Below are 21,628 nucleotides of genomic sequence, written 5' to 3'. Positions count from 1 at the left end.
TACCTAGATTTTCTACACAAAAGTAATGTCCCTATATCAGTCAGTCATAGGTTCTCAAATTGTCATATTGAGCCTCCCCCAAAACCACAGAAAAGTATCTCCATTTTAGAAAGTCAGAAAAAGCCTCCCCATTTAGAAAATGTGTAAGCTGCACTGTAACCTAGACATGTCTACAATTGATATAATCAGTATTTGATCTAGTGCAGTCCACTTTTACTCGTAAAACACCAACAAAAAACTATTTGACTGTTATCCCTCTGCATTTGGGTTTATCTGCATGAACAAATACCATTTGGTTAATGCTAAGTACAAGTCATTGTTCAAACTTGTTGCGTCTCTACCAGTTTGTTCTCCTCTAAAATGACCAGATGTTGGTTGCCGTACTCCTACTGTTTTGTGTTTTCGCTAAGACTTCTTTATACACCCAGTAGCGGTATATTATGTACCCACACACTAATTGGTTCAGCAGTATCCATATTTATGGGGAAGTGATAAAATTATATATTTAGGAATATGGATTAAAAATTATTCTGGTGTGTTAGCCAAGGATATATGGGAAAAGACTAAAAAGAAAATGCAAAAAATTGGAAGCTCTGTTATATGGATAGTAAGATTCAAGCAATTAAAATGTTTTTAGTCCCTTTTAGTCTTGTACACAGGTCAGGCATGTTTTTTATCAACCAGATAAGAAGTTGTGGATAGTGATTAATAAAGAGCTGAAGGATTTTTATATGGGAGGGGAAGAAGGCAAGAGTCAAGTGAGGTCAGCTGATTCTTCCAACAGAACAAGGTAGATTGTGATTGCCAGATTTGAAGGGGCTTCATAGCTACTAAGTTCAGGTTCCTATACATAGCACAAACAGAAACCTATAACTGAAAGTGGAAAGGGATGATGATGAAGCAGTGGGGAAGCTCAAGAAACAAGGAGATACTGGGATTTTGGATGCAGGCTTTTAAGGAGAATAACAATCATGCAGAATAATTATATTCATAAAGAAGCAGAAGGTATTCTGAAAACTAAATCGGCATGGGAATGGAGAAAGGGCATTCTGCCGTAAGGGATGACTGCAGTTAGGGATACAGACAATAGGGGGTTGGAATTTTTTGGAGAAAACTGGCAAAAGAACCAAGGTATTGGGAGCAAATAACTAGAGAAGGAAAGGTAATAGAATGCAAAGATGCCAATAATTTATTTGGACTGCAAGTTAGAGATTGCCTTCCCTATCAAGGATTGATATCAGAGTATAGGCAAAGAAATAAACGGGGGCCCCAAAACGAAAGACCAGTACTGGTAGAGTTTTAGTAGAATCTAGGACAGAAGCTGCTGTTAAAGGATTAATTAGCAGAGCATGTACAATATTGCATGATAGCTATAAGAATCAATCGGAGAAGGTTAGAAAGGATTGGGAAGAGAGATTGGATAAGTAATTCACAAAGAAACAATGGGGGATATATGTCTGGCTCCCAAATATGCAGCAAAATCTAGAAGATTTAGGATTTTTGATTGAAAATGTTTACACAGATATTTTTATACCCCAAGTACTCTCCAGACAATTTTCCCTCAGGTCGACAGCAAATGTTGGAGGTGTGATGGGGAAGAAATAAGTAATTGGGAACATATTTCCTGGGAGTGCAGTGAGTTGGCAGATGATTCCCTGCAGACTACTCTATCAGAGATTCTGGGTGAGCAAATTGATGTAACTAGAGAAATGATTTTTCTGAGCTATGATACAGAATTGGAATTGCCTGGACATAGTAAGGCCTTGCTGAGTGATTATGGTGGCTGCCAAAAAAGCAATTACTAGAAAATGGAAATCAAAGTCTAAACCAACTATACTAGAAGTAGTGAATATAGTAAGAGGTAAAACAACTGGAACTGGGATCGAGTGGACATTTGAAAGACCTGCATTGAATGGGCGTGCCTTTGTTGAAGGTTGGGCGTCCGGCTGGCAACTTGACACCATAAAAACCAACTGCCAATCAGCGGACCGGAGTTCCACTGTGGCGACCCCTAACCGGGAAAAGCCGAAAGACAAACAACAAGAAAAGGGTAGGCACAAATTATGTAGAAAAAATGGGAACCGTGGGAACAGTACATACAAGGGAGGAATGAGGTTTAAAAGAAGGTAGAATTTAAATGAGCTATGTTATGTTGGACTGATGATGATTGGGTAGATTATACGTGATATATAATGTTTGCAAATAAAATTTAGTATGGCTTGTGATGTAAAAATGCTTGCAACTAGGATTATGTCAGTATGGTTTGTTTTCATTTATAATGTGTGTTTGATTGCCTGTGTCATAAGTGATAATTTAATAAAGGTGATTCTTGTTTAAAAACAAACTCCTTTGTACACCACACTTTGTACCCCCATGAAATGGCACTGTATTGCTTTTCCGTCATGCTTGGAAATCCTTTGTACCCCCATGGAATGGCACTGTATTCCTTTTCCATCATGCTAGTAAATCCTCTCCCACTTTCAGCCGTACTTGTCAAATTTCCTATCTCTAATGTTTGAACTTCTTGATTAACTGTATCCAAGTGCATGTGAGTTATCGGTCACTGAGAAGATTTGAGTGAGTCAGCATTTGCAAAAACTCTTGCATTAGTTCTTTTATGGTTTCCAGAAGCAAGGTAATGAAGCACTATCATAAATGCCCTTTTCTTTCTGCATTTTATGGGGCAGAAGTCTGACATAGGAGCCTGTTAGACAAATTTGTAAATCAAGGTGAGATTTCTTGCAGACGGAGCATGGTATACACTGAATACCTAAAGTGGGTGAATAACACAGAAATAGCATACAAGGAGAGAACATTCAGTGTGTGGATCATTAGTGTGGAGGAAAATGTGCTTAGGCAGCTAGCTGTCCTTGTAAGTAATTGATTCTAATAAACAAAATAAAGAACACCAACGGACCAAGGCAAACCCCAATAAGTTCTCAAAAACCTTTTGTAGTGTAACAGTCAATTTGCGAGCTGGTATATAGGCAAGTTCAAAGGCAAAAGCAAATGCAGATAAACCAAGATAAACACTTTATTTGTAAATCCGTTTTCGTCACCAACTTCATCAGAATAAACACAGAACATCCAGTTCCATTACTTTATATACTGATCACAATTAGTGCTGATAAGATAATCACACCAATCAAACAATTTAAAACCAACAATAAAAAAAAACTGTTTTTAAATGATTTTTTATTGTTGGTTTTAAATTGTTTGATTGGTGTGATTATCTTATCAGCACTAATTGTGATCAGTATATAAAGTAATGGAACTGGATGTTCTGTGTTTATTCTGATGAAGTTGGTGACTAAAACGGATTTACAAATAAAGCGTTTATCTTGGTTTATCTGCATTTGCTTTTGCCTTTGAACTTGCCTATATACCAGCTCGCAAATTGACTGTTACACTACAAAAGGTTTTTGAGAACTTATTGGGGTTTGCCTTGGTCCGTTGGTGTTCTTTATTTTGTTTATTTGTTTTGTTTGGACACCTTCCTGTGTCGGTTTACAAGTAATTGATTCTAACTATATAGTTTTCTTTCGGTGTGTCTGTGTGTGTGTCATAAGTGGTATACAACAGAACCGCGTTCCATAAACAGAGCTTGCACATGTTTGATTAATGTGGATTAAAGAACTAACAGATTTTGAAGTCTGTGTCTGATGCCTTTATGCTGTTTCTCTGTGGGATAGTACTGTTGTAGTAACAGGGAACAGATCTAGGGTACTATAACTGCAGTTAAATAAAAAAACAAAACAAACAAAAAAAAAATAGACCAGTTCTCCTGCACATTTGTCAAACTGCAGGTTGCTGTACATAAATGTAAATGTGTCATGTAGTTTGGAGGACCAGCTTGAGTGTGGGAGGGTGAGAATTTGGGCTGTGGTGGAAGAAGGTTAGCATGTATCATATGGTAGCACCCTGAGTCTGGTAAGTAGACTAATCCCTTCAAAAGGTAAATGGTATAGCTGTCATAACCTTTGAAATGAGTAAATGTCCCTGAGTACATAATTCATGTGAGGACATGCATCATGGACATAAAAAAAATGGTCATCATGGACCAGAAAGTATGGTCATCATAGACCAGAAAGTAGTATCAGTGCCTTCTGTCTAAAGACCCCCCCCTCCGACACACACACACACACACACACACACACACACACACACACACACACACACACACAGCCTGGCTGTATTCCTGTGGCATTGTGATAAAATGGAGGATGTTCTTGGTGTAAAGAATCCCACTTTGTCACCACCCAGAGGAACATCAAAGCCTCACTAGGAGATGCATGGAGACAACACAAGTTATTTTATGTATTTTTGACATTTGACTACTGGGAAAGTCTGACTGGGTAGGTGCCCATTTTCAGCAGAGGCCTGGGGTTCCAAGGTCAAAAATATTACAGAAACATTTTCAGAACAGTTTTACATTCTTCAAAAAATATCTACAGTTTATGCCTTATTTAATACAACTATTTAATGTGAAAACATTGATTTAGAATGGATAAATGTTGGTTGATAGTGATTTAATATTAGTTTGTTGCCAGTTTATAGAGAAAGTCAAGGTAAGTTAGTACAGTACAAAAAGGAATTGCAGTATGAAGTCTGATAAGAAACAGGGTTTTGGCATATTTAGAAAGAGTTTGGAAGAGAAACAGATGAAAGAAGGGCATGTAAGGTATGAATAGGTACTTGCTCATGTCATGTAAGGTATGAATAGGTACTTGCTCATGTTTACAGACAGTTTATCCTTGGATTGAGCAAGAAAAGAGCCCGATTTTTGGCTAGGAAGTCATTCAGAATGGTTTTAAAGAACTGGAGGGGGGGGGGTATTGACCTCACAGACCGAGGTAAAGAGTTCCATGCCTTAGCAGCATGGTACGAGTACAGACCAAGCCCAGCACATTTGTTAGGTTTGTGGACAGAGGAGTTTTTGGTCATTGGATTGTGATGACCAATTGAGAGCATAGTTGTGTAGAATGGTATTTAGTGGAGGACAAGCACATAGATGATGGATAATATAGGTGGTAAGAAGCTGTGCATATGTTAATTTATGGGATAGTTTTAACTAATTTAGGCTTTTTGGTGCTATACAGTGGTGGATTCTGAAATGGAGAATTTCCTGCAAATGTAATTGTTTTATTACAGCATTGTTCATATTATGATGATGCCTGGAAGTTAGGATGGGAGCACCATAAAATTATGATGGGTAGTAGGTAAGTAGTTGCTTTAGTGAGTTATAAGGAGTACTGCTCTGAACAAACTTGGCTGAAGGCTGTTAGGCACAAATGATATAAAATGTCTGAGCAGTCTTGCTCCATTATATACTTACAAATATTTCAGGCAATAAGAAACCTGAATTTCTAGCCGCAACATCCTTCCTTTGTTTTGTAGAAGTAAATGGTAGATTTTAGTTATACAAATGGGGTATCAAATCTGTAAAAGATCATTTGTTATATCCCATACTAAGTGGCAGTGGATTTCTTTTTTATCATAGTAGTACCAGAGTCTGGAACTTGGTGTTATTGTTTTCCAGTAATTAAAATGTTTTATATTTGTATTAAAATTCATCAAACCAAAAACTTCTTTTTTTTGCTGAGTACTTTGCGATGAAGGGGTCTTGGCTGTAGTCTCTTAAGTAAATACTGTAGAGCAGTACACGTGAGGCACTGTAGAGGATTCACTTAGGAATGTTCTAGAATTAGTTGTTGGTTGGCACTTCATTGTCTCTCTTGATTTTGTAGTTATTTCACTAATAACCGTATTATTCTTTGATTTTAGTTCTTCACAGGTTGGTGGATAATAATTGATGCTGCGGTCAAGTATCCTGGACAGGATCAGTTCAACCACTCCTACCATGCCTGCGGAGTTGTAGCCACTGTTGCGTTCCTAATGTAAGTTTTCAAATGTATTTGTTTGTATTTTTCTTTAGCCAAGTGGGTGGTGCATTATAAATGTGAATACAGTTGTAGGCCAGATAGGCTTATGAGACTACTTTGGTCAGGTAAAACAAGTAAGAAAATGACTGGAGAAGAGTAATCTGGAAGGACTTCCTCAGTTGCCAGTTCTTTGTACTGTGGTTGCCCATTTATCCTTTTTTCACTTGATGTGTATAGTCTTCCACACTGTTGGGTACTGATTTGGACAAGTTGATTGTGATATCACCTCTGCTGCATGTTAAAACCTTTTCTGAAACAAATCCCAAAGTTATAATTTCCTTCAGCCTGCATTTCACTTATAAGACTTATGTCATGTCAGGAGATTTATTAAATAATAGAAACATCTGATGTTTAAAATCCATACATTTTATTGTCAAATGAATTAAACTCTGCGACACTTGATGTGGTAATCCACTGTAGCTGCCTCATTAATATTTAAAAGTACATGCCCTTGATTTACACCTTCCTTTTTAAAACTGCATGTACGTACACGCACACAAGAAAGGTCCAGTGAGAATGGTTGAAAAGTTTATTTTGTGGAAACAGGAATCATCAAACTGTTTCATTGTTTCCTGTTTCTTTGCTTTGTAAGCATTGTTTTTATGCAGTTTTGGCAAAAAGTGGGGTTAAGGATGTTTTCTTCTTTTCACCACTCTGTTGCGTGAGCTCTGAACTGGTATGCACACATTTGCACACACACACACACACACACACACATATATATATATATATATATATATATATATATATATATATATATATATATTTATTTGTGTGTGTGTATATATATTTGCACACATACATTACAAGTGAGCACGCACACAAAAGTACTGTAATTTGGTGTGTTAGTGTGTGTGTTAGTGTGTGTGTTAGTGTGTGTGTTAGTGTGTGTGTTAGTGTGTGTGTTAGTGTGTGTGTGTGTGTGTGTGTGTGTGTGTGTGTGTGTGTGTGTGTTAGTGTGTGTGTGTTAGTGTGTGTGTGTGTGTTAGTTAGTGTGTGTGTGTGTGTGTGTGTTAGTGTGTGTGTGTTAGAGAAGGTTAGAGGTGGTGTGAACAATAGTCACTCTGCGTATTTTACCTGGACAAGGCTTTTGACACAGTTCTCCATGCTGATGTTACTGAAACATTGGGAAAACTTTATGTAAACCTGTCTGTTGGCCAATGGATTGCAAACTGGCTGTGTAGTAGATCTTAAGTTATGAAAGTCGCTGGTTCCCTCTTTGAATGTAAAATTGTAGTCCATGACATACCATAGGGATCACAGCTAGGTCCTCTCCTGTTTGACATTTATATTGCAGATATCCAAGCTAGTGTCCCAGAAGTGTGATTGACCAAGTTTGTGAATGCCTGCAAGCTGGGCACTGTTATTTACTCTTCCAGCAGTCTTAAACTGCTCAAACAAGGGCTGGAATAAACACATCTGGTGTTACTGAAAGCATTCTCAAGCTAAATGTAGAAAAGTGCAGCATGATAATGTTCAGTGAAAAAAGCTTCTCCCTTTTCATATGTTTTTTAAAATGGTACTGCTCTTCAGGCAGATACAGTCATGAGAGATATGGGCGCATATGTGCATGACTCTCTCTCTGTATCATTTTAGCATGTTTCACTTTAGTCAGGGAGTCTTTCCCTGGAATTACTGGATCAGCAGTATTTGTGTATGTAAAGGTGTATATAGCTATGCAACTCTGTGATTGCTTGCCTAGCATTGTTCCTGTCTTTCTAACAGTTAAGCTGGTGTGTGTGTCCGAGTTCCTGCATGGAGTTATCGCATATACCAAAGTTACAAGGTAACAATCATCGTGTCTATTGCTGCAGTTCTTTCTCATTAGAGTCTTCACTGCTTGGAGAGCTTTTTCCACTTCTCCAATGGTTTGGGGATAATGTGGATTTGGACAGTTTATTGAATTCTCATTTCTGTATACATTTTAAGAATTCCTTATGGACCATTCTCAGATATGAGAATATCAAGTTTCTCCTGCCTAGGGAATACAGTCTTCTAATAACATTTGCACTTGTATCTGTCAGTTTGTTTCAGGGAGCTTGGATTAATAATTCACACACTTGAGTTACATGGCTTCTTGGAACTGGAACTAATCCTGCACCCACTCAACTCCTTAGACAATCATGAATTGGGAATGCTAACTTTCTTCCTTAGTATTATGGTTTGCTTTGCAGGTAGCATAGCTCTATACTCCTTACACTTGCATAGTAATATTATTATACAGCTAGTCCGCATAGTACCTGTACGGTGTTTAATATATGTATATGTGTATAATATTATGTAAGTAAGGATATGAAGTGTCAAACACATGAATTAGATGCTATGAGAATGTCTTGAATGTCTCTCGGCTAATAATATGGTTAGTTAAGTTAATGGTAAAGAGAAGGACTCAAGATATTGTCTCATTTTTGTTTGTATTTCTATTTTTGTTCATGCATGCTTTTGTTGGAAATGTATTTCTAATAATTGTGCATCATTTTGCTTTAGAACACTCTTGATAGAGTTGTCATTTAAGTAAATCTTCACGCATGACGTTTGTGCATGCGTACAAGTGAGCATTGAACGAGAAATTGTATGGAATAACACTGCTTTTGAAAAGCTGAGTTGGAGAAATAGCAGTAAATGGATGTGTACACATATTGGTACGTAATGAAGGGAGATTTTATGTGCAATAGGAGTTTTTTTCTGTGGTAATGTTGAGGCTTTTATTATTTTATACGCTCGATGGAAGTGTTTGAATGTGCCTGCTAATGATGTGGGATGCGAATACACAATACAAAGTGGATTGTCTGCTCAGCAAACTAAATGGGGAAATGATTTATTGAACAGTTTGTGAAAGATTGATGTAATTAGGATGCTGATGATCAATGACTATTTGCTTTATGAGGTTGTAATGCAATATTCTTTTAAGTTAGCTTTAGTAGTTTAGATACGAAGAACAAGACGTGCACTACATTAAGAGACAAGGATTTGAAATGTACTAATGGAAGGTGAAATTAATTAACATGATTGGGAAGTGGTAACTGAGTATATTAAGTGTACTGACTTGATGTGTTTTATATGGTCTGATGAAGTCACCGGGAAGGTGGTGAAAGCACTTACCTTCTTTTAATCCAATAAATGTTATGTTCTTACAGCCGTACATTTTGTGACCGTTTTATTGTTTTTGCTTAAGTATGTGTGTTTACTTGCTGCTATTTCAGTACGGTCGTGGATTTACCTGCTTAGTGTTTGTTCTTATTTTCACTTCAAGAAGATAACATACACTTTGCATTTTTCTGCACTGCATTTTCTGTAAATCAAGTACAGAAAATGAGAATAAAATGAAAATATTTTTCTTTGTGGCATTATTATGGTTTGATTTAAAGGAAAGACTACTAATTTTGTGCTAAGAAGAAAACCTGATATATGGATGGAGTTTTCTTATTCATTTACATATGATAGCTAAGCTTGAATCATTGCTTCTGTTTTGTTCAGACAAAGAACTGCAGCAGCAGCTAGAATAATTTTCTATGGTGCGTTGCTGGTAGTCTGTGACTGATAAAACACATTTAAATACTTGTTTAAGAACCATTCTTTCTCTAATACCTCTGTAGTTAGAATCAGTGGCCTAACCTAGTTATTGTGCTATTTCTAGCCTTCATGATGTAGCAAATTATGAGACATAGTTGGGGAAAAATGTGAGATTTTACAAAAAGAAACACTCTCTAACACAACTAATGGGATAAATCTTAAATTGTGCTTTTATGAGGGCCTATATTAGAAGAAAGAACGCTTAGGTGATCGAACACCTAAACATTGATCTGCTTAATATCGAACCACACAATGTCGAACGTCCCAGGGAAACACGTCCTTCGGCCACAACACAAAAAACATTATTTTACATCTAAATTAAGTGAGGGGCTTCACCCCACCCCCTAACTAAATTTACCAACTCAGATCGCTCAACAGTAGGGAAATAGGAAACTTCGGCGAACGGCCAAGGGAAATCTTTCCCTGCGTGAAATCGGCCGTTTGCCGTTTTTTGCTTTCGATATTAGAAGATTGATGTTTAGGTGTTCGATCACCTGAATATTCGGTCTTCTAATATAGACCCTTTTGTGAGGCACTCCTAGACTTTGGTTTATTGGGAAGGAAAATCTCTTTTCAGAAAAAAAAATTGACATTTGGGTGGAGTTCTCCTTTAAATGGACAGTTTTGAGCATTGTTAACTTAACATTATCTGTCATAAACTCTGGCTTGCATCCAGTACTGAGAAAAAAATAAATTAGAATTCTTGATCATTTCTTGTGTAAAAAATAATACAGATATTTTTCTTTAAAGGAGAACTCCACCCAAAAGTCAATTTTATTTTTTTCAAAAAAATGTTTTTCCTTCCCTGTAATCCAAGATTAAACACTTCACATACAGAAAGGCAAACATACTTTAATGTATGTTTTTTATTTCAGAATCTGTCTCTTCTGTTATCACAACAGCTATTAAGAGTGGCGCAATAATTAAGTTAGGTTGCTTACACCAACAATAGAGCCATTAAGAAAATAATGACAATTTAAATGTGCCTTATCAGTTGCAGATTCCCAGCATCACACCTAGGATAAATAGTGTAGCCTGGAGTCTGAACAAAGTCAAGGCTTTCAAGCTTAGTTTTCCTATGAAAATATCTTTCCCTTAGTAGCTACAAAGAAAGAAAGCAAATATGTTAATCTAACTTCTCACTTTCTGTCAGTGTATGATTTTGCATTTTTTTCTACACTGTAATTTCTGCAAAAGTGCATGTTTCTTCTGGAGTTGGGGAATGAAATTTAACATCAAAGACTTTAATTCTAGCTACAATATTTAAAACTATGAATGCAGCACAAACCGTCTCAGCCAAGGGTTAATCACAGGGGTCAGGTTTCTCCCATTTGAACACTGAACTACAATTGGTACTTTGAAAAGAACAATTAACTCTGCTACATTTTCAAGCTTGTCATTCAAACATTCCTTAAAGTGCTGCAACAGAGATGGCCACTAATGAAAACCCAAAGGAAGCAAAGTAAATTAAGAATGTGGATTGATACTGACAGTGAAAAGTAAGCCGTCACAGCAGTGTTGTAAACTAATATAGAGAGAGAAGGCTACAGTAAATTATCCTCATCTTAAGGATTTATTTCTGTCCCTCTAACATGACCAGGGTTGCCAGACATCCCTATTTGGGCGGGACTGTCCCGAGATCAGCAGCCTGATCCCAAGTCCCACCCTGCCGGTTTAAATACCGGGCAGCCTCCGCTTTTCTTTTTTTTTTTTTGATTGGCCCGTATAGCGGTATATGGGCCAATCAAAACATAGCAAAACAGAGCTACTTCTGTTTAATGCGGAACATCACAGTTCCGCATTAAATAGAAGTAGCTCTGTGTTTAGCGATTTTTGATTGGCCCGTATACTGGTGTACGGGCCAATCAAAAAATTGCAAAACAGAGCTACTTCTGTGTAACGCGGAACTGTAATGTTCATAGGTTCATAGGTTTATACTAGGCTATCTGCCCTAAGGCATTTATAAGCCTAGCCCAAATTTTTGTGGCTTACGCCACCCCTTATATGAAAAAATACTGTGCCCATTAGTTTGTTGTGCCTCTGTCCAGCAGTGACACAGAGATGATTCCCGGGGTAAACCTACGATCTCCCATCCACAGGTCTAGATTTCTCTTGAAAAGAGTCAGCGAGGTGCTCTGCCTCACATGGACCGGGATTTTATTCCACAGCATAGGGAGTCTCTGAGTGATAAATCTATCCCTCCAGCACGTCCTGTTTATATTCGTGCTAAGGTTTAAGTCGCTTGCTCTAGTGGTTTTGGTGGATTTGGATTTTTTGAGATGGAGCATGTCCATTAATTCCGGGTTGGACATGGCCTTGTATGTCAGGCACATGTCACCTCTGAGCAGACGGTATGCGACTGAATAGAGCTGGAGTTTCTTCAATCTGGCAGCATATGACAGATTTTGGAGTCCCTTTATCCTTTTGGTGAGGAACTTTTGGGGTCTCTCCAATTGCTGCAGATGTCGGGTGAGATACATCCCGAATGGGGCATTGTACTCAATCATTGGTCTGATAAGTGAAGAGTACAGGGGAACAATGACCTCACTAGATCTGGATGTGAATCCCTTCATGATCAAGTGGGCAATGTAGAAGGTCTTTCTAACCACTTTAGCAACGTGAGTGTCAAAAGAAAGGCCACTGTCAACCTGGGTCCCCAGGTCCCTGATAACCTCTTCTGTGCTTAGTGGATTGCCACCTATATGGTAGCTTGGGGTTACCTTGTTTTCGCATTAAACAGAAGTAGCTCTGTGTTTATTTTTGATTGGCCCGGGCCAATCAAATAAAAACTAAACACAGAGCTACTTCTGTTTAATGCGGAACTCTGATGTTCTGCATTAAAGACGTGGAAGACTTTTTTTTTTTTTTTTAAGTCTTTACTTTGTCCCTACCTGGCCAGTTGGAAATCTGGCAACCCTGAACATGACACAATGAAGGTGAAGCCATTGACTGTAAAAGACAATAATGCTAGCCATGGTAGCTTCCTTCAGATTATTTTGGGGTATAACAAATTAGAATATAGCTATTTACTTTGATACAGAGACATTAGCAATGCAGATCAAGATTTGCTAAAAAAACATATTTTTTTCAGTTTTTGGGTGTGGTTCTCCTTTAAAACATAAGTTATACTATTCATATGTTCTGTTGGCTCTGAATTTTTAATTATGACACATTTTGCATTCTCTTCAGTTCCTGTTCCAATTTACTTTAGAATGCTGTGCATAATTTTTTTTAAACGTGTCACCATCAAGTGTCTCAGGATTTATCTGTATATGATCTAGCAAGCTTTTTAAATATGTAAATCATTTTCATGCAGCCTCTAATTGCTGTGGCTGTACAGAATATCTGATGTCTCTGTGGTTGTGTTTTTCTTTTGAGTACATGCAGTCTTTGATTTTACATTGCGAATTCCTTTTGAAACCATTCCTAATTTTTCATAAGCCAGTTGCTCAAAACTGTTAGGATAATTAACTCTTAGAATTTCAGTTGCTTTAAAAGAAGACTTAAATTTTGACTTGTACTTGAATGTGGCCTAAAGGTGCTGTACACTGGCCAGAATAGATTAACTATACAGAATTGCAGCTGTGTTGGGCATTTTCCAGCCTCGAAGCTTTAACCATGTACCTTTACCATGTACAGTCTTTACCTGTATCAGTGTAGCACACAATATGTCCAGGAAATATAAATGCACCACTAATCAAGGTTGTTAAGGTAATATGTGGCCAGGGAGTAGAACTGTGATCAGGAAGAGTATGGAAGCACACGGAAATCTAGTTGGCATGCATTTCCAGCATTCTAACTTGCATTCATGTCTCATTGCCTGCCACTCGTTTTCAGGCATCACTGTGTTAAGTCTTTTTATTTCAGCTGTCACTACAAAGTTGTTTAGTTAACTACATGCATGTTATTCTATACATTTTTACATATTTTATAACAATGTTCTTTTGTAACAAAGTCTGCTAGATTGATTAAAACCATGGCAACTCTTTTATGCTTATAGCTAAGCCTACTTTGTGTCTTTTAATGTGAGTCCTTGTGCCTTGTATCCTTTTTGTTTTGCAGCACATTACATCATAGCGTTCTCTTTCATATTCATTACTTTTATGGCACAGCCTATCTCCATTTTTTGTTTAGCCTTATTAGACTTGCATTTTATTTTATAGTCATCCTTTCCACCCTTTAATTATTTTAACCGTACAGTAGTAATTTTGCTTTCTTTGCACATATTCACGTATTTTGATGAGGTCAGCTGTATTTCTCTTAACACCTTGTCCAGCTCCTCAACCCCTTTTTCCCATTTTTGCACAAGGAGTCAAGGTGTCACAGCAGTAATTTTGACACCACAGAGTGGCTAGCCCTACCTTAAACCACAAATTGTGTCATTTAGCGAGAGAAAAAATGCAGCTCACCAGATTTGCAGTTTTTGACTTTATTCTTTAGATGAGTAGTAATGTGCATCTGTACTCCCTGTGGGACCCTGTGCTGTTGTAAATAATGGGTTTATATTAATAGGTTTCTAATAATTGGCAGATTATTTCTCTCTTGGTAATAATTACCAAGTTCATTCTTAAGTGCTGCAGGTTTGTCTTTTTCCTCTTCAAGACCTTTATGGCTTCTTGGCTATCCATAGGAATGTTGTAGACTGGACTTCAAAATTTTCAGCTAATTCTGTTGCATAGAGGAATAAAATAAATTTCTGGACTCATAAATTCTTGTTTTCAGACCGGTTTCCATCTTGCAGCACAAATATTCCAATGCACTATAGAGTTATATTTCCACAGCAAATTAAATTTATTTCTAGCACAGAACGTTTTGAAAATGAAATGTGTAATAGTTTCATGGTTTCTCAAAATGGTTATGCAGGTTTATACCATCTTAGTTATGGAAGATACTAATTTTCTGATACCATTTCATGTCAAGATGCTCTGTAAATAATTCCCTGAGATATTGGATGTAGTCTGAACTCCATGAGGTCTGTATTCAGCTGAGTTCTGAGAACGTCTTTGTACTATATTACATGCATTAATTAGCTGATTAGTATTTATAGGTATATAGCCTCAATTTTACAGCTTATGTTAAAAAAAAAAAATCCACCATGGGGTTGAAGTGATTGCTTCTAACATGGTGGTTTGTGTACCATTGAGATAAAAGCTTATGCATCCTGTTGATTTGGTAATTCAGGAACTTTTCAGAAACCTCTTAAGTGGAGCTTTTTGGTTGCCATGAAAGGAAAAGGAGCAACATGGAGGCAGTGCTATATACTGGATTGTACGCATGCTTTATCTTAAAAGCACTTTTTGATGAAGGCAAGTGAAGTTTTGTAGTGTGTGGTATAGATGTTGGCCTGCCAACAAACAAGAGACAATTGTCTAGAAAACTGGAGAATACTTGAAAAGGATTAACATTGAGAAATGTAAACCAAGATTCTTTTTCTTCTGCTACCCCACAGTTTTGACTATAGAAAATTAAAGTTGTTCTTGTAGTCCTCCTGAGTTGGTGTGAATAGTATGGAAAACATAAATGCTAGACATTTATTACCTGAATTTGTTTTTGTAACACTTCCTTCCTATGTGCAGAGCTCCATACCATGTTCAGGGTTACTGAAAAATATGAAGCAAACTGCTGAAGCTTGCCTTTATCCGCCTTTGTATGAATGAAGGTCTAACAGTAGAGTATAGTGTGGTTTGTACTTGACACTTTGAACTTTTTAGTCCCATCTCTTCTCATTGTAAGGAACTGTTCTTTCTAAGATTTATTTTTTTTTTTTTTTTTTATTTTATGTATGGAGTAAGTGTCAAAGGTCTGATCATTTTTGCATATCATGCCTTCTTTTTAGAGACCTGCTTGCTGACTGATGTGAGAAGAAGTATATGATGTACATAAGGAAGTCTGATGCCAGTGGTGACCACTAGTGTGGTCAGTTAAGGAGATGACAAAGATCAGAGAACATATAAAATAATAGCGTTGAAAAGTCGAATGTTGAAAACCTTGTTGCATAGTCCTTTTGAATAAGAAGATAACTGAGCAAAGTGCCTACGGGTTAAGCCTTTTATTGGGGAGAAGTAGCCCTAAGGCTATGTGTAAACTGTGTTTATAATAAGGTGTCCAGAGTGAGTTCAGCTGACAACAAGGCAAAATGTGTGTGTTCCCAGCAGGATGTAGAGATTGTTCATCATTTCTGATCAGTATCTGCTTGATTTTCAGTTTTAGCAGATTTTAGAATTTTAGTTGCTAACACTTAACATTTCTGTATCATGAAACTTTCACTACTGAAACACCAAGACTAAAATATTTTTCAAAATGTGCCAGCTCTGTCCAGATAAACTCTGATGTAGAGTGCTCTTGTTGCTCACTTTTTGCATTTGTTAAACATTCTGTCCTTAAAATGCAGCTGTATTTCCATTAAAGTACTATATTGAAAGATTGTCTTCATTTACTGCTCTCATGTTACATATGCTTATCTTGCTCTTGCTGTTTTTTTTTTCCTTCTGTAGGATCAATGCAGTATCCAATGGACAGGTTCGTGGAGAAAGCTACAGTGAAGGGTGCCTTGGGCAAACGGGTAGATAACATGCTTTGAACTTGAAATGTTGGAAATTGTGCCAATTTGATGTTGAGGCTGCTTATTAAATTGCTGAATTGGGCTTCAAATCTGCTTTGATTTTTTTTTTTTTTTGAGGGGTGTTTTGTGGATTAGTTAGGCAAATAAACATTCCCTTGTCTGTCTGAGGAGCAGATGTATATTGTGGAACTGTCTGTTGACTTAAAAAGGCTAAAGTGAATCGTTCTAAGATTTGGAGCGGATATCAAACTTATTTTAACAGCAGACAATGTTATTTTTAATTTGCTTAGCATTTTCTGTTTCAAAAATACATTTTGCACTTTATGAAGATTCTAAAAGTGATAATGTCTTGGAGTATTACATTTGTTTAATTTGTTCCTTGTTGAAGATTTTAAGTTTGATACAAGAGTTGTGTGTGAAATATTGCTCCATGTAATAACCAGTCTCTTCACTTTTCTATCTCTGGCACTAAGTAATAAATTCTTTGGCATTTTTTAGGTTTGAAATGGATTTTGCCACAGTAGGCATTTTCTCTGTATAGTCTAGTGTGGATTGTAACCTGTGTAACACAAGCATAGGATCATAGGAAATTAATAGGCTAATGGCCCTAGGGTCCTTACAAGCCTAGCCAAGTTCTTACCCTTATTTCTACAATCAGCACCTATTGCCCCTGTCCAAGAGGGGACACAGGTGGAACCCTGGGGTGAACTTGCGGTCACCCATCTAATCATCCAAATTGCGTTTGAAGAGGGCCAAAGAGGTACTGTGTTTGACATGGTGGGATTCCATTCCAAAGGTTTGGTAACCTGTGGGAGACAAGTCTGTCCCTCCAGCAGGTTTTATTAGTGTCACGTACCAGGTTAAAATCTTTAGAATAGTAACTCATGTACTATTTGACTTACGGATATGCAGCATTTCCAGTAAAGCAGGATCAAAGATTGCCTTGTACACAAGGCAGAGCTCACCTATGAGTAGTCCGTATGAAACGGAATAAAGTGACAGTGATTTCAGATGAGCCTCATAGGACAGATGCTGAAGACCTTGAATTTTCCTTGTGAGGAACCTTTGTGGTTTCTCCAATCACTGCAGGTGTTGGATACAGCATTGAGTTTGACTTTGTTTTGAAGGTTAGCTATGGGAGTCAGTGGGTTTGAATTGCTGTTATGGCAGTAAAAAAACAAGGTACATAAAGAATAATATCTAGGAGCCAAGCATGCTAGGATATACAGTTTGCAGGTAAGCTGAGACAGTAACAAGAAAGAAAATGAGTCGCAGCACTCTCTCTAAAGGAAGGTGATGAAATAACAAAAATGAATACGTGAAGGAGATCTTCTGTCTCACACTGAAAACTGGAAATGTTAGAAAGTGCCATGTAAGGATTCTCTACAAATGCTGTACTCAGAATGCAGAAAAAATGTTGTAAAAATTAATTTTAATCCAGAGTACCGAGAAAGTAGAGGTACTTTTGATGGGAGGCTCAATTAGAACAGATGTTAATTGGAGTACCTCAGCTGCAGCTGTTGTCAGAGTACACAGACTTTCCTGATGTCCTACATATTTTGGGCCTCTGACAACTACTATTAGAACATACTTTTAGACTTTATGTCCTCAGTTGAGACAGTGAAAGAAGATCTCTGATGTAAAAAGGGGCCAAGCGTTTGGCGGTGAAAAAGAAATTATCAAACTATGATTCACATTTTCTTGTCTTCAAAGTTAAGCCTATCACAGGTGAGATGCCTGAACTTCAAAGGGGCAGATTCTGACACAGTGGGGACATAGTTTTAGGAAGATGCTTGCTCCCTACAGCCCCTGCATCTGCAGATCCCCTGCCTTGGCAGGCTCTAATGTGACCCACACCAGAAAGGTCTACCTTCTGTTTGATCACCTGCACAAGCTCTAGTGTTTGCACCTGCCATTATAACACAGTGGGACGGGACGAGCAAGATGCTGTCATATTGCAGCTGGTGAGGGATTTTCTGCTATCCCAAACCCCACCCCCGTGTTGACACTTATCTTTCATGTGGTAGGCAGGCTGTGAAGTGTCACCTGAGGTAGTGCCTGCCCAGTTGCAGCACCCATGTCTTTTCAAGCTCTCCCACCCAGGCAAGCATGACTGTCGGTCTTCAAGCCCTGGACTGAAATGGGGCATCGTAAGAGGATCTGATTAGCATGTCCCTCCCAGCAGATGGGTGTAGCCATCTTCTTCTGTATAGTTGTCACGTTTCCCAAGCTACTAAATGAACATTGTTTCCTCTTGCTGTAGTGATTGCATATGCACAGATGCGTTAATGTCGTCATAGAAATTGTGTACGGTTAAAAAGGAGGAACAAGAGAGATTCTTAAATTCTGTAGAGAGATTCTTAAATTCTGTAGTGTCAAAGGTCAGGGAGAAACGTACATCTCTAACCTAGAAGGCTTGAAGAAAGTTAGCAATACTGATTAAGACAAAATGAAAGGCAGTCAGAAAAGCAAAGATGTGAACTAAAGAAAATGGATACCTAGTTACTCATATAAAGTTATTTGAAGTGCCAGGGATAAAAAAAAAAAAAAAAGTGTGTTCCATTTTTTTCACAGAGAATGTGTTCATGAAAAAGTCCGGAAACCAAAGGGTAATAACTCAGCAAAAACTGATCTGATGAGAGTTACCCTTGAATTCTTAGAACATTTCTTGAAAAACTGGAAGGGGGTGGTAATACCACAAACTAACCTTTTTCTAACAAATTGGGGGGACATGAGTCTCTAGAAGACAGAAAGAGGACAGTTGATTCTTTTTCATTACAGTGGGAACAAGATATATCCTGAAAACTGTTGGCCTGTTTCTTTTCATGCAAGTGGTACAGTGGGCCTAGGACAGCATTGATTCACACTAGGAAGTCAATTTCAGACTGATCTATTGAAATTTGACAGTATGTTGATGTGACATTCTTAGACCTTACTTGCATGTTTTATGTCATACGACACATAAGATTAGTGAGCAAATGTCTGAGTGAATTGTAGGTTAGTAATAGAGGTAAACCACTGGCTAAGCAGAAAGACCTAAGGATTAGTAGCTCAATTTGCTACCTCAGTTTGGGAGTTGTGCACTTTTAACTGCTTGTAAAGAGTAACAAGAACCTGTTAAATTTGTTTTAAGTTTCATATAGCTAAGTATCTTATGATTCCTGGGATAGCTTGCCTAGTATTGGCATTCATTTTTGAAAGGCCTGTAAGGAAATTAATGCTATTTTGTTAGCAGTTTAAAGGTAAAACGGTGGGGGTGATAAAAGGTGCAAGAAGGTATTGAAGATTGAAAAGGTAGTAATTGTGAAAAACTGACGGAAAGGTCTCAGATAAAATGTGGTAACTTTTTAAGCTCAGTGAAAAATGCCTTTGGAAGGCACTCAGGCAAGTACACTTTTGAATGTGAGGCAGTAGAAACAACAAGAATATGATCATATAGAACAATCACTTCAGATACTATTTTATTTCTGTCAGCAGTAATCACAGCCATGTACCAACCCTGCCAAGAACCTACCAGTTTGCTTCTGGATCTTCCAAGCATTTAAGGCCATTCCTATTGCTAGCCTCTCATAGTTTGCCCAATTTGTCACCCCTGTGCCCAGAAGGATTTGGCTGTGAAACTGCAAGGGGGATGTCTTGTTAAAAGGGGGAGGTATCTAAATTACATTTTTCAAGCCAGGGCCAAGGGTAAACATCTTTAGCTAGCTTTTCCTTAGATTGGAAGAAAGACTGTTTTGAAGTATTATTGTGGAATTTAATGCAGCAGATAAGGTAGAAAACAGTTGACCTTTTTTTTTGGTCAGATTTGCACATGTGAATGAGACGTTGATCAGTGATTCCATCTGCTCAAACTGGTGGTGGCTCAAGTGATGCAAATCATTCCAGATCTTTGACACTTGTTGAAAAAGAGCAAAGTACTTTACTTAATGTCATGGCAAAATGCCTCCTAGTCAGTATAAGAGTCACTTCTGGTATTTGAGAGTAAGTGATAAATTTAGTGAGACTATAGCCTAGCATACAAAACATACATTTTAATTTTCTCTGTATGTAGCTATCTGTGAAGAGAGAAATTTAATCATTACAGCACGTTTATTAGAAGTCATATTTATTTAGTTATTTTAGTGTATCGGTAGAGCAGACCTAGAGAAATAAAGAAAATTTGTGTTCGCTTCTCAGGGCTTGTAATGTTATGATTATTGTCTTGCATTTGTGACTTTTTTTAAGCCTTTAAAGTGTTCAGTTGCAGTTTTAATATACTGCAGTTTTAATATACGCCTTGGCACTTTCCATCCCATCTTAACAATATTATGTCGGTGGGTTCTTAATAAAAAGCTTCAAAAACTTTTATTAAGAATATGCCCACATAATCTTACTGAATCCCTCTGACGCTAGTTGAGGAATTGTGGGGGATGTGTCCTTTTACTTTAATAGATAAGGACCCACACATACATTGTAGTGCATCCTTTAAACTTTATGGAGACACTAGCATACACATCCTACATTGACATTACCAAGAGAAAAGTTTAGTGAACTTTTCAGTGATGTCACTTAGATTTTTATGAAGCATTTAACCCCAACTTGACGCCATAAAACAGACCCCAATAGCAGGAAATTACAGGATGGCACTGGAGGCACCACATGCTGTGCTGCATAAGGTTAAAAAGAAGCTGCAACAGAACACTTTAAGGTGGCAGTAAGATCATTTTCTTTTGTGTATGAAACAGAACTTATTTGTTCCAGTGGCACTTTTGGCCAAGTTCTAATGATTTTCTGTATCTACAAAATATAAGAAGTTATTGTCTTAGGGTTTCTGAATTACTTGAAATTTCTCTGTTATTTCAGATTTTTTTTGGTGAAAGTTAATAACCAAGATATGCTCTTTAATTTCCAAAGTATGTTGACAATACTGCCTTTCTTCAGGTAGATGGTATGAGCATTTTAATATGGTTTTCAAGTGCTGATCTGGAACAGGAAAGTGTTTCCTTTGTTACAATAGACTTTTAGAAAGCTTGCTGAATTTTTTTTTAAAGCTGGATTATGCTTTTGGTGTATTTAAACAAGCATTTGTGCCACTCCTGTGGTGTAGAGGCTTAAAGCCCTGATGACTGCCCAGCGGACCTGGGTTTGATGTAGCAGCTGGTGCGACTGCCAGAGCGGCAAGGAGGGATGAGCATTACCATCCTTGGGAGGAGTGGTCTTGTAGGCATCTCTGGTGATACTGCGTGATGGACGCTGTGGACTTCGATAGCAAGTAGTGTGTTCAAAGGGTGAGTAGGATGGGGGCATAGTAGAGCTGACACAGAAGCATGGTGAAAGTCACACCTTTTCCTGTGCTTCATCACTGTAACTGTGAGAGAGTGGAGAAACCTGTTTATGTCATAAAGGAACCCCCCTCGAGCCGATGTTGATAGCCAGACCCCAGGATGCCCTCAGGTGGTTCTGTGACCTCTGCCGTAATGGATTAGTCCTGGGGGTAGGAGTTCAGTGGTAGACCCATTAATGGATGTGGGGTACTGAGTAGGAGAGCCTTAAGATGAAGCAGAGGGGAGGA

The 21,628-nt window shown here is 37.8% G+C and overlaps 1 protein-coding gene across 2 annotated transcripts in view; it reads left to right on the top strand.

Moving 5' to 3' along the window:
* Positions 1-21,628, top strand: part of TMEM50A (transmembrane protein 50A) — a 455,243-nt gene that overhangs the window by 95,071 nt on the left and 338,544 nt on the right. For both annotated transcript variants that reach the window (XM_044060091.1, XM_044060090.1), the window contains exons 3-4: positions 5,785-5,897; positions 16,010-16,077. In XM_044060091.1, coding sequence (XP_043916026.1) covers positions 5,785-5,897; positions 16,010-16,077 — 181 coding nt within the window. The remainder of the gene's footprint in view (positions 1-5,784; positions 5,898-16,009; positions 16,078-21,628) is intronic.

Source organism: Protopterus annectens, chromosome 1.part2 (assembly GCF_019279795.1).
Source record: "Protopterus annectens isolate FY-2018-M chromosome 1.part2, PAN1.0, whole genome shotgun sequence".
NCBI lineage: Eukaryota > Metazoa > Chordata > Ceratodontiformes > Protopteridae > Protopterus > Protopterus annectens.
This window is presented reverse-complemented; position numbering and strand designations above follow the sequence as displayed.